This window comes from Malaya genurostris, chromosome 2 (assembly GCF_030247185.1).
Source record: "Malaya genurostris strain Urasoe2022 chromosome 2, Malgen_1.1, whole genome shotgun sequence".
NCBI classification, from domain to species: domain Eukaryota; kingdom Metazoa; phylum Arthropoda; class Insecta; order Diptera; family Culicidae; genus Malaya; species Malaya genurostris.
The window spans coordinates 152,594,001-152,608,834 of record NC_080571.1 but is presented as its reverse complement, the minus strand read 5'-3'; the positions used below and the strand labels follow the sequence as shown (position 1 = coordinate 152,608,834).

Genomic DNA, 14,834 nt, shown 5'->3' with positions numbered 1-14,834 from the left:
CCAGGTAGCTTTGTGGATATCCTTGCGGGGAAAGAAGGTGCTTCTGACTACCATTCCTCGGGAGGCCGCAAAGTTGACACACCGTTGGCCGTTGTTATTCGATGCGGCATGCAGGCTGTTCGGCCCGATTACCGGTCGGTACATTGCCTCCCTTCCTACCTGGGCATTCATGTCACCGATGACAATTTTTACGTCTCTGCGTGGGCAGCCGTCATAGACTTGTTCCAGCTGCACGTAGAACGCTTCTTTCTCGTCATCGGGTCTCCCTTCATGTGGGCAGTGCACGTTGATGATGCTGTAATTGAAAAAACGGCCTTTAATTCTCAACTTACACATCCTAGCGTTGATCGGCTGCCACCCAATCACTCGCTGACGCATCTTGCCCAGCACTATAAAGCCAGTTCCCAGCTCAGGCATACATATCCCTTGGTAATCATCGGTTTAGGTGCTTGTGTAAGTGCTCTAATGAACAATGGTCCCGCAATATCAACGCTGGTGTGAAAGAAAGCGGGAGATGGTTGCACTCGGTAAGATGGCAGATTTCCCATCAACTGCGTTGTTTTTATCGGATTCACTCGAAAGCAAGTGATACACTGTCTAATTACCTTTCGTATTACGTTCTTAGCTTGCAGTGGCCAGAATCGTCGGCGTACGATTGCAAGTAAAGCCCTTTGTCCTGCGTGTAAGTTGTTCTGGTGCTCGTAACGTATCAACAACTCGGTGAATGGGTGTTTTGCTGGTAGTAGCATTTGATGGCGACTGTCGTATGGGATGAACGCCTTCTTCACACGGCCACCAACTCGCAGAATTCCATCGACTGGATCAATAAACGGATGAAGACATCGGAGGCGATGTGTTTCACCTTCCCTTATCGCACGTAATACCGGCAGGAACGCTTCCCTTTGCACGCATCGTACTATAAATTTCAAAGCTTCTTCGAGTTCATTAACTGTCGGGGACCCTCTTGTCAACATCTCCCGTCCCGAAGGTATATAATGTGAGAATCGTTGCAATCGATTGAAAGAACCAATTCGGTCAAATAACGGTAGCCTTACAGGGGGACAATAAGTGCTAAACATGTTCGCATTTCAGGTAGATATTCATCTTGCAGAGGTGACGGTTGTATAACCCTTACTGTGTCTTGGTTTAACTGAGTTGGTCCATTCCACCAAATGTATCTGTGGATAAGATTCTGAAGCATTTCACCTCGATATTATCTCGGCAGGATTATCGAATGAGGAAATATACTGCCATTGATATTTCTGGGTTAGTTTTTGAATTTCAATCACTCGGTTCGCTACGTATAATTGTAAATCAGATGTCGATTTCCGAATCCAGCATAGTACGATTTGTGAATCGCTCCACAGCTTAACACGATCAAATTTGATACTGACCGAATTTATTACCTTCGCTACCTCTCGGGATAAAAGCAGAGCAGCAAGGAGTTCGGCTCGCGGATTGGTTTCAGTTTTCCTGTCTTCTTCGGTAAAATCCTAGATCTGCTGCATATACGCTTCATCGTGACAGTGCCATTCGGATAAATGAGACGCGTATACAAGCACGTCTCATACGCTTGGTCTGACGCCTAGGAAAACCCGTGGAGGTCCACGAGATTCGGTCCATCACTGAGTATCCATCTCGGTATCTCTAGGTCATTCAGTTTTGGTAGTTGAGATCGGAATTCACGCCACCTTGCAGTGAGAACATCGGGGATGGGATCACCCCAGCCAAGATTCAGTAGACCGATTTCTCGAAAAATCAATTTCACTGATGTCACAACCGGTCCGCCTGAACCCAGTGGATCGAAGAATTTTGCTATTTCACTAAACACCTTCTTGCGAGTTACTGTCTGGATTGGTTCTTCAAGTGGCTGAATCCGAAATGAGAATCAGTCGAGAGGAGCATTCCACACTACTCCAATTTCCATATCCAATGCATCTTCAACGTCGAAAGTAGTACCCCAGAGGTGTTTCAGAATTTCCTGTAGGATGGTGGGATCATTTAAGCACCACTTAGGTGCATTGAAGCCACCACGCTTAAGTAAACTCAACAGTTTTTGACACAATGACTGTGCCCCTTCGATTGTATGCGCTCCGCAGAGGGCATCATCAATGTAAAATGATTTCCTTAGTACGGGTGCAGCAAGTGAAAACTCATTCCTTTCGTCATCGGCTAGCTGAGAGAGTGCCATCGTTGCATGAAACGGCGATGAAGCCAATCCGTAGGTCACCGTGAGCAGTTCAAAGATCCTTAAAGGTTGTAAGCGATCATCCCTCCATAGTATGCGCTGAAAAGGCGTATCTTCAGAATTCATCAAAACTTGCCTGAACATTTTTGATATATCGACTGTAAACACGAATCGATAGCAGCGAAAATTCAGTAGTATAGATGTCAAATCGTTTTGAACGGTTGGGCCAATCATGAGTGTATCATTGATAGACACTCCTGTCGAAGTTTTTGCCGAACCATCAAATACGACCCGCAGCCTAGTTATGGCGCTATCTGGTCGCAACACACAATGATGTGGTAAATAGTATCCTGATCCTGGACATTCGTGTTTTGCCTTTCTCATATAGAAAGGTTATGCAATCACTGTGAAAACCGACTTTTGAACCGATGCCCGGAGGGCCGAGTGTCATATACCATTCGACTCAGTTCGTCGAGTACGCAAAATGTCTGTGTGTGTGTGTGTGTGTGTGTGTGTGTGTGTGTGTATGTGTGTGTGTATGTGCGTATGTGTGTATGTAACGTTTTTTGCACTAACTTTTCTCGGAGATGGCTGAACCGATTTTCACAAACTTAGATTCAAATGAAAGGTCTTGTGGTCCCATACAAAATTCCTGAATATTATTTGGATCCGACTACCGGTTCCGGAATTATGGGGTAAAATGTGCAAAAAATTGTGAAAATAAGTGCACTAACTTTTCTCAGAGATGGCTGAATCGATTTTCACAAACTTCGATTCAAATAAAAGGTCTTGAGGTCCCATACAAAATTCCTGAATATTATTTGGATCCGACTTCCGGTTCGAGAGTTATGGGGTAAAATGTGCAAAAAAAAGAAAATATGTGTTTTAACTTTTCTCATAGATGGCGCGACCGATTTTCACAAACTTAGGTTCAAATGAAAGGTCCTGTGGTTCGATGCGTTATTCCTGAATTTCATGCGGATCCGACTTCCGGATCCAGAAATATAGGGTAAAGTGTGTTAAATATTGTACACCATCACTGAAAATGGGGAAAAACCTTAAAAAAATGTCTAAACCGACCTCAAATCTTTTCCAATTTGATGGTTTTTATCAGTAGACAGTCAAACAAACCGATTTCGGTTATTCTTTTAAGAATCGAAGAAAATTTTTGTTTTCGCCTTTTTTGCCTTTCTCATATAGAAGGGTTATGCAATCACTGTGAAAACCGACTTTTGAACCGAGGCCCGGAGGGCCGAGTGTCATATACCATTCGACTCAGTTCGTCGAGTACGAAAAATGTCTGTGTGTGTATGTGTGTGTGTGTATGTGCGTATGTGTGTATGTAACGTTTTTTTGCACTAACTTTTCTCGGAGATGGCTGAACCGATTTTCACAAACTTAGATTCAAATAAAAGGTCTTGTGGTCCCATACAAAATTCCTGAATATTATTTGGATCCGACTTCCGGTTCCGGAATTATGGGGTAAAATGTGCAAAAAATTGTGAAAATAAGTGCACTAACTTTTCTCAGAGATGGCTGAATCGATTTTCACAAACTTAGATTCAAATAAAAGGTCTTGAGGTCTCATACAAAATTCCTGAATATTATTTGGATCCGACTTCCGGTTCGAGAGTTATGGGGTAAAATGTGCAAAAAAAAGAAAATGTGTTTTAACTTTTCTCATAGATGGCGCGACCGATTTTCACAAACTTAGGTTCAAATGAAAGGTCCTGTGGTCCGATGCGTTATTCCTGAATTTCATGCGGATCCGACTTCCGGATCCGGAAATATAGGGTAAAGTGTGTTGAATATTGTACACCATCACTGAAAATGGGGAAAAACCTTAAAAATTTTTGTAAACCGACCTCAAATCTTTTCCAATTTGATGGTTTTTATCAGTAGACGGTCGAACAAACCGATTTCGGTTATTCTTTTAAGAATCGAAGAAATTTTTTTGTTTTCGCCTTTTTGCCTTTCTCATATAGAAAGGTTATGCAATCACTGTGAAAACCGACTGTTGAACCGAGGCCCGGAGGGCCGAGTGTCATATACCATTCGACTCAGTTCGTCGAGTACGCAAAATGTCTGTGTGTATGTATGTGTGTGTGTGTATGTGCGTATGTGTGTATGTAACGTTTTTTTGCACTAACTTTTCTCGGAGATGGCTGAACCGATTTTCACAAACTTAGATTCAAATGAAAGGTCTTGTGGTCCCATACAAAATTCCTGAATATTATTTGGATCCGACTTCCGATTCCGGAATTATGGGGTAAAATGTGCAAAAAATTGTGAAAATAAGTGCACTAACTTTTCTCAGAGATGGCTGATCCGATTTTCACAAACTTAGATACAAATGAAACGTCTTGAGGTCCCATACAAAATTCCTGAATATTATTTAGATCCGACTTCCGGTTCGAGAGTTATGGGGTAAAATGTGCAAATAGAAAATATGTGTTTTAACTTTTCTCATAGATGGCGCGACCGATTTTCACAAACTTAGATTCAAATGAAAGGTCCTGTGGTCCCATGCGTTATTCCTGAATTTCATGCGGATCCGACTTCCGGATCCGGAAATATAGGGTAAAGTGTGTTAAAAATTGTACACCATCACTGAAAATGGGGAAAAACCTTAAAAAATGTTCTAAGCCGACCTCAAATCTTTTCCAATTTGATGGTTTTTATCAGTAGACTGTCAAACAAACCGATTTCGGTTATTCTTTTAAGAATCGAAGAAAATTTTTTTTTCGCCTTTCTCATATAGAAAGGTTATGCAATCACTGTGAAAACCGTTTGAACGTTTGAACCGAGGCCCGGAGGGCAGGCCTTCCGAATGCTCATGCGTGCACAAATGCGACAGCGAGAGCGCACCGAAAATGTGTGTGTCGCATGAGCGTGAGCGCCGACTAAAAGAGCAAACCAAAAGCGTGTACGAGACGCGTAGGGAGCACATAGAAACGGGATGCGCTGCTTGAAATTTCAGAGCATCGCATTTTCTTCTGCCCGCGACTCGTGCGCTTTGGTCTCACGAGACAGCGCACGAGATTTTTTATGAGCGCAGCTTGTGTGCTATGTGAGCCACAGTAAAAGCTGCTGTTATTATTATTTGTTCGTGCCTAGAGCGGTTCGTGCGACTTGTGTCCTATCCTAAAGAAAGAGATGAAGAGGATGAAAATAACGACGATAGCGCTTGAGCCTCGCTCTTGGCAGAATGCGATGAGACTTTACAAAGAAGCGTGCATCAGTTTCTGGTGCGGTACGTAAATGTGCCACAGAGTTCTCTTGAGAGCGGCAAAAGTACGTCGCATGCGCGTGGTTGTCTTATGAGAATGAGAATTTATTTGTCTCAGCGCAAATTAAAGAGCGCGCGTGCATAAGGCCTGCCGGAGGGCCGAGTGTCATATACCATTCGACTCAGTTCGCCGAGTACGCAAAATGTCTGTGTGTGTTTGTGTGTGTGTATGTGCGTATTTGCGTATGTAACGTTTTTTGCACTAACTTTATGGGGTAAAATGTGCAAAAAAATGAAAATATGTGTTCTAACTTTTCTCATAGATGGCGCGACCGATTTTCACAAACTTAGGTTCAAATGAAAGGTCCTCTGGTCCCATACGTAATTCCTGAATTTCATCCAGATCCGACTTCCGTATACGGAAATATAGGGTTAAAGTGTGTTAAAAATTTTATACCATCACTGAAAAGAGCGAGAAACCGTAAAAAGTTTTCTAAATCGACCTCTAATCTTTTCCAATTGATAGTTTTTATCAGTAGACGGTCAAACAAATCTATTTCGATTATTCTTTTAAGAATCGAAGAAAAATAATTTTGAAGAATACCACAGTATTATATATGATAGTTTGATTGATATGAGAAAGGCATCATTACACCACTAGGTGGATTAAAACAGGTTTTTTCAATGCATTTCATGTGTCCGAGTTTCTCGTACTCACGAAGGAATGTGGTATACTCAGTCTTCAATTCAGGGGATTGATCCAAGCGTCGTTCGAGATAAAAATCGTCGAGTTGCCATCTGAAGTGAACTTTCCAGTTCGTTCTTCCGCTCGTTAAGGGGAAGACGGACTACAAATCGTCCGGATGTTGTTCGTTGGTGAGTGTTCTTGAAATGTTGTATACAATCATCAGTAGTCGCAGTAGACGTTTGCTGTAACTCTTCGGCACATTCGATCTCCCAAAAGCGTTTAAGTAGGTTACTGAAATCATTCTGATCAACGACGTTACAAAATGTGCGCGCAATGACCGGTGTGTGTTCAGGTATCACACCTCCGACCACCCAACCTGATTGTCATTTCAACCGCCCGAGTGGACGGGTGCTTTTTGGGCATTGAACCACAAACCCGCGCGCGCAAATTATTTATTATTTACTTTTACATTTCTTGACCCGCGTCGCGTAGTGCTTAAATTACACATATATTTTTATTTTCTTCCGACAACCTTGTCGCGTGTATATTTTTTTTATCGTATCGCCTAGTGCAGTATGGCAAAGTGCGGTGTCGTCAATTGTGCACTGAACGATAATCGTTCTCTTTGGAATTGCAGTGGAACCTGCGGAAGGAAATTTCACTCCGCCTATATTGGCGTTCAGCGAAATAATGGAGAACTGCTGCATACATGCTTCCTTTATGCATCGAATGTCAGGAGGACTATTACGAACAATACAATTTTAAGGAACTCATACGCCAGCAGAAAAAATTAACGGACAGTATTAAGGTCCAGTCAGACTCCAATCAGGTCCTTATTCAGTACCTGAAAACCACGGCCATATCGAATGAATCATTTAATCATATCGAGTCATTATTGACCGATATTTAAACGGAACTAACCAAAATAAACCACATTAATACTGCAACCGAAAAAAAAATATCACAGGAATTTTCTAAGCTATCAGAAACTATAAGTATGCCCGAATCTCTTGCTGAAGATTTGGGTAAATCAAATAATACACTGGCAATTAATGCGCAATTGGCAATCGAAAAATGCACCGCAGTACTTCTTCACAAATTTGACGAATTCGAAACAAGAATCGATGCTGACGCTAGTAATATCAACATAGACACGAACAAAATCGTCTACCGTTATGGACGAAATCAAATTTTTATCGTCAGAATTCTCTAACCCAAGGCCAGAGAAGAAAGTCGCCCATCCAAGCCTACAAGAAGAACTATTGGACTGTACTCCTGAACTCGACAGCACAACTTTTGAAACAGAGGAGGAAACTCAAGCATGCGACAGTGGCTGGCGCTTCATTGGAAGTAAAAAAATCTGGAAACGAGACTGGAGTGAGTATGACAAGAAACAGCGCATTCGACGGCTGCAAGAAAAACAAGCAGAAAAAGCAAATCTCAGACGGAAACATCGGAAGCGGAAACAACAAAATAATACAAAATTCAACAACAACATACGAAGTAAAAACAACAACAACTACTACAACAGCAACAACAACATCAACAACAACAGCAGCAGCAACAACAACGACGACAACAACGGGCACTCCAACAGCAATTTCAACACAAATAGTAACAATACCTGTCACAACAATAACAATAATAGGTCATTACAATATACCTTACCCTTGGACAGACTTACTAGCAGCTGCACGGGTTCAATACTCCGGGCATCCAGGTGCAGATATTGCCTCAAAATTCATAAATTTTCAAAAAGGTGATACAATCAACCCTTACAAATGAACAAGAAGTATTCAAAACAACACTACTCCGGTCTTAGGAAGTAATGACATCAAAGCTGCACCATCCACTATGTGAACACATCTTCAATATCACAGAACATAAATACATCTGCAATATCACAGGACATGAATACAGACAGCCAATTCCAAATTGATCCAATGCGTCCTTCAATTGTACGTCTTACTTCACAATCTGCAAATGGCGACGAACGCTTCTTAAAAGCAAGGCTTTGTGACCCGAAAATAATGCACGTCGTCCGTCTGTATTTGTCATACATGAAAAATCAACAACCTACAGTATGCATTGAGGGTATGACGCCAACTAGTATAAAAATGCTATTAGCATCAGAAGGCCTTCCAGCAACACCTGACCACCTCCTACGAATCTTCATCGAAGTGCATCAGGAATATGGAATCAAACCTAAGGAAGCGCTGGCCGACCTGGAGTCTTATGGGAAATTTTTGACAAGTGAACATATCCGCCGACTCCAACTAATCCGGGAAGCCGAACACAATTTTACAAGGTCGAATTTTCGGAAATAACGACGCCCTTTGACGAAAGAATAGACACAGAAATTAGTAATGTAAGTATTCCAGAATTCTCAAAAACTTCTTCGCTTCACAGACAAAATGTGACTGAAATTTTGGTCTATTGCCAAAATTTCAACCGCATGAAAAGCCCGGCCAAAATGAAAGAAATTCATCAAAATTTAATAACCTCCTCTTTCGACGAAATCCTTGGAACTGAAAGCAACTGGGATGAAAGTGTAAGAAGCGAAGAAGTACTTGGAAATAATTTTAACGTATTTCGGCACGACCGAAATTTATCTCTCTGTCAGAAAAAATCTGGAGGTGGAGTCCTCATAGCCATTAACTCTTGCTTTACTTCTGAAGAAATTATTACTCCTAAATATAAAGAATTTGAGCATGTATGGGTCAAAGTTTCAATATTGGGAGAAGAACATATTTACTGCTCTGAAAATGCGAACAAATTCTCTTTTGAATTATTCTTTCAATCTTTAGAAACAATTATTTCGAATATAGAACCTGAAGTAAAGCTTCATATTTTTTGCGACTTCAATCAACGTAATGCGGACTTCATTTCTGACATTGAAAATGATGCAATCTTACTTCCAGTCGTAGGAGAAAACGAAACATTGCACTACTTTTTCGACAAAATTTCTAATTTTGGCCTACATCAAGTAAACTCCGTGACAAATCAACAAAACGCATATTTAGACCTTCTTTTCACAAATTGCACAGAAGACTTTTGTGTGAATGCATCAAACCTGCCATTATGGAAAAATGAAACATTTCACATCGCAATTGAATATTCATTATTTACACACAAAGTATTCCTTCCCTACGACTTGGAACATACTGAGTACAGAAGGAAATGTCGACGTCGAAGTAAACAAATTCTATCACATTATAAACAAAATATTAGCCGAAACTTTGCTTATGAAAAGAAGAAGAAAAAATTATAACAGCAAATTACCTGTATGGCTCAATTCACAACTAAAACATTTGAAAAATAGGAAACAAAAAGCACACAAAACTTACAAACAAGAAAAAAGTGATGCTCATCTTCAAAATTACTTAAACCTATGCAATCAACTCAAAATAGCCATCTATGAAAAACTTAGACGCCTCAAAAGGGCCTGGACCGACAGTATACCACCAATATTTTTAAAAAATCTTGCTGGAGCACTTACACTACCACTACAACTACTTTTTAACTTATCACTTAATAAATTTACTTTTCCTAAAGCATGGAAATCTTCCTTTCTTGTACCAATATTTAAATCTGGTGCAAAATCTAACATTCGGAACTACCGTGGAATAGCCATTATCTCATGCATTCCAAAATTATTTGAAAAAATTGTAAACGAAAAACTTTTTCATCAACTTAAAAATGTAATAACAAACAAACAACATGGCTTTTCTAAAGGCCGCTCAACTACAACAAATCTCTTAGAATTTATGACATTCACTCTGAATGCAATGGACGCCGGCAACTACGTAGAAACTCTTTACACTGACTTTAGCAAAGCCTTCGACCGTATTGACATACCATTACTTCTACACAAACTACAAAATATGGCATAAAACATACTCTTCTGGAATGGCTCAAATCATACTTAACGAATCGTGTACAGGTAGTCCGCTTCAAAAATATTCTGTCTGAAACAATTAATGTAACTTCTGGCGTACCTCTGGGTTCTCACTTAGGGCCTTTCCTTTTCATTTTACATATAAACGACATTTCCTTCATACTCAAAAATCTGAAAGTGCTTATATATGCAGACGACATGAAACTCTTCATGGAAATAAAAAATATCAACGACACTGTAATATTCCAGAACGAAATCAATCTATTCCACATTTTGGTTCTGCTAAAGTCTACTCCAACTCAATGTAAAAAATGTAACTCAATAACTTTCAGTAGGAAAAATGAAACTATATCCACTAACATACATCTAGGAAATCAACTTGTAGAAAAATGTAAAATTGTAAGAGATTTAGGCGTAATCTTAGACTCCAAGCTCACTTTTGTGGAACACTACAATACCATAATCAATAAAACAAATAGCATGCTGGGCTTTATTAAACGCTTCAGTCATAACTTTCAGGACCCATACACAATTAAAATATTATACAGTACATATGTCAGACCTATTTTGGAATATTGCAGCGTAGTATGGAATCCATATGCTATTATTCACGAAGAACGCATCGAATCTATTCAAAAACAATTTCTTTTATATGCACTTCGTAAATTAAACTGGACAGCATGTCCTCTACCATCATATGAAGCACGCTGCTTGCTCATCAATATTCAAACACTTAAAGAACGCCGCGACCTTGCAATGCTGTATTTTATCAGCGACATTATTTCTCAACGCATTCAATCACCTTCTTTATTATAGCAAATAAATTTTTATACACCTAGCCGTCAATTACGAACCAGGAAATTATTTTTAGAAAGAAACACTAGAACAAATTATGCAAAATATAGCCCAATCAATCGTATAATGCGCTACTACAATGAATATTGCGAACATCTTGACCTTTATATGTCCAAAAATGAAATGAAATTACAGTTTAGTCGTAGAAATAATGCGTAGTATCTAAGTAAACATTGTAAACCATTTATATGTAGTCTACATTTGCTTGACGAAATAAATAAATAAATTCAGTGCTTCTAATCGAAGGAAGGTTTTCAGCAAGAGTAATTCTTTTTGATTTGATCAAGTCCCAGAAAATTTCTGCTCCTAGCAGCATATCAATCCGACCACGTTTATTAAAGTTAGAGTCCGCAAACGCAATGTGCGTTGGAAGGTTCCAGTTTGTCACGTCGATCGATGTTTACGGCATATCGCTTGTAATCTTTGGGGCAATTCAAGCTCGGTTGAATAATTTGTAACTTAATCCTTGTGCGTACTACTTTGCGAATCTTTGTTGTGCCTCCGTTCAAACCGCTGACTTGATGATTCGCATAGTGATTCTGAAACGCCAGTTGTGCGGCAAATCGTTCAGTTACAAAATTGTTCTAAGAGTCGATGAGCGTTCTGCAAGAACGGAGAATGCCATCATTGCCATAGACTAAAACAACTGCGGTCGTGAGTAGAGTTTGCCTCTCCGATTGATTAGATGACGCACAGAGTACCACATTTTGTTGTTTTGTTACCAGCTCAACGGTAGAAGCACCATCTGTTGCTAATTCTGTTCGAGAACCTCCTTCTGATTTTTTCTGCGGGGCAAGTGATGGGTTTACAGCTGTCTCTGTCTTTGTTTCTTCCGGATGCAGTAACGTGTTATGCCTTTTGTTGCACTTACGACATGTACTCATCGATGAACAATCGGCAGTGCGATGTCCTCTTCCCAGGCAATTAGGTTTTGCACGATGACGACACAAATGAACTGCCGATGAATCAAGTTCATCTTTGACAGTTGCCGTGTATTTGTTTAAGTGCCTGTTAAAAACGTATTCCACAGTGAACATAACTAAAAAGATTGCCCTGTATGTGTTTCCAGCATCAAGGAGCGATATATGTATGAATCTGTTGAGTGTGAGGCGACTTGCAATTTTTACATTCGAACGATGAACTTCTGATGAACTTTTAAACTGTGAACAAGTACACGTTGACTGTCAAAATAAGTTCACAAAAATGAACAAAATGAATCAATTTTGACAGCTATCAGTGGTCTGTTCATGTGTTCATTGCGTTCATTCTAATTTGAATACGTGCTAATAGATATGTAAACAAACCACTGATAGCTGTCAAAAGGTGAACTTGATTCATCGGCAGTTCATTGGTGGTTCATTCGAGCGGTCATCGTGCAAAATCTAATACACGATGACGCCACAAATGAACTGTCGATAAATCAAGTTCATCTTTGACAGCTGCCGTGTGTTTGTTTTGTTTTGCAAAGCCAAATTAAAAATTGAAAAATGACGAAAAAGGGCCTGTTAGAAACGTGTTCCACAGTAAAAAAAAAAAAGATTGCCCTGTATGCGTTTCCAGCATCAAGGAGCGATATTTGTATAAATCTGTTTAGAGTGAGGCGACTTGCAATTTTCAAATATAAACGATGAACCTCTGAGAAACTTTTAAACTGTGAACAAATACACGTCGACTGTCAAAAATAAGTTCATTATCTTCATTTTGTGAGGTTATGTCATGTTCGTGCAAAACCTAATGTCATGTTTGTGCAATATCTGATGAGGGTGAACGGTCTCAGCCATCAAAAACACGTTGCATTCCATGCTGAGTGCTGAAGTAATGAAACCACAAACGAATTTCCAGACATGTCAGTCACGATCTTTTTTTGGCGCACGTCTACGGTCCTCCGTGAAACTGGCACCAATGGTGATAAATTGGTTGCACTGCTGAGTTCCCATCATCATATTCATAATGCAAATCGGTAGTAACATGTGATTAGGGCATATCGCACGATAGGCCCTTGCGAATGTTACAAAATATAATGCTCATTGCTCGGCTCTACAACCACCATTTACACAATAATCGATAACTTTTGAAAGTTACGAAAAATAATGCTCATTACTCAAGTTTTAAACATGAAATTCGAGCATATTGCGCACAATTTCGTAGATTGGGCTTCTATCTACGAGACAATATCGATTATTGTGTAAATGGTGGTTCTAGAGCCGAGCAATGAGCATTATATTTTGATGTGGAACACATCTTTATTAGGGGTGCAAATCAGAAACTCAAAAAAAACACTACACGTAGAAATGTGGTCTGTTTTGTATCAATCATTAATATTATTTCATCATTTGATAGGAAATATGTCTACGTATTGATTTGAATGTTCATAGCCATGTATTTTGAGTTGTATATCATTGAAATGTTGAATAATAGCTAGCAGTGTAGTATTTTGTCTGCAAAAAATCTCCAGCATACCGGATTTCCCTGCCATAGTCGACGGTTTTGAAGGAGTAAGCGATGTATCAAAGAGAGAGCATCGCTCTGATTGGTCAATCGATGCAAAAGCGAAGCTGTTGGAAGCACGCGAATCTATAAATAGAAGCGAAATTAAAGCTAACGTTTCAGTCCTATTCCTAGCATGCTAGAGGTAGGTTGTTGCTAGACAGCAAGACAAAAACGTGCCATAAAACGATTTGAAGCTTTAAGGGCTGATGCCAGTTGTTAGCGTAAAACCGTGTCGCTCGCTGTGCGTATTACATTTCTCTTCATGCTCTCTCGTAAATGTGTAAAATGACTCTCGATGTGGCCGGGTGGCCAAGAAAGTTTTGATATTTTCGGTTACAAGTTTGACTACATCACATAAAATCCAATAAAGCTACCGCTTGTTTGGCAGCCTTGATGAGCCGATTTGATTTCTCTCTCATGTTTCGTTATGTTACCAGGCAGAAATGGTGCCGCCATAGAGACGTACTTACCATTACAAAAATAACATTCACATAATTTTTATCGCGACAACATATATGTTTTTATGCACTAATCGCATCTAAACTAAATTATCTAGACATTGTCAGGTTAGATTTTTGATCCATGCTTTTGAAGGCGAGATATTCAATGAACAAGTTGAAAGTTGCCGTTTTCAGCTATGCAACTCTTTCTTCAGAAAAAAGACTTTACCGACCGCTAAAGCCAAACAATCATTCTAAAATTTCACAGAATAATCTAAACTAAATTTTGAAGAGATTGTCTATTGGTTTTTTTTTTATTCGTCACCGTTTCTGAGAAAATCAGATTTGAAGCGTGAAAATAGCCCTTTAAAAAGGCTCTAAAACACACTGGCCTCAAGGGCCGAGGACAGTACCGTAAAGTGGTAGGTTTTTTGCTATTTTCCCGTTTCAAATTAAATTTTCTAGGAAACGGTGTAGAATATAGAAAAACCCACCTGACAATGTCTTCGAAATTTAGTTGACAATATTCTGTGAAATTTTCAGAATGATTCATTGAGCTTAGCGGTCGTGTTGTATTTTTTCTGACTGAAGAACTGCTGAAAATTGGAACGCTCCGGAATGCATACCTCTAATTGTTCATCGAATATATCGGCTTTGAAGGCTTGTATCATAAATCTACCGTGACAAAATCTAGATAATTTAGTTTAGATGCGATAAGTACATAAAAACATATATGTTATCGCGATAGAAATAAAGTCTTGTATTTTTCTGCGGAACAAAGTCAGTTTCAATGCATCCACTATTTTTTTCGCGTTGGTTTCCTGATAGCATTCTGAAAAAAGAGAGAGAAATAAAAATGGGTTGACAAGGCTGCCAAACACACAGACATTCAATCTTTGTGAAAGTTGAATATTTTTTCAATGTTCATTGGAATCCATGTAATGACCAACCCATACGGTAGATTAATGTGATAAAACTTCTCATCAAAATAATAAAATGTATGCTGGCAACCCGGTACAGTTTGCTCATATACGAGAGAGTACAAG

The 14,834-nt window shown here is 39.5% G+C and overlaps 1 protein-coding gene across 1 annotated transcript; it reads right to left on the bottom strand.

The window, feature by feature from the left end:
- Positions 1 to 389: 389 nt before the first annotated feature.
- On the bottom strand, positions 390 to 974 carry LOC131428909 (uncharacterized). The gene has a single exon (XM_058592969.1). The coding sequence runs from the start codon at positions 972 to 974 to the stop codon at positions 390 to 392; it is 585 nt and encodes a 194-aa protein (XP_058448952.1).
- Between the last annotated feature and the right edge of the window lie 13,860 nt (positions 975 to 14,834).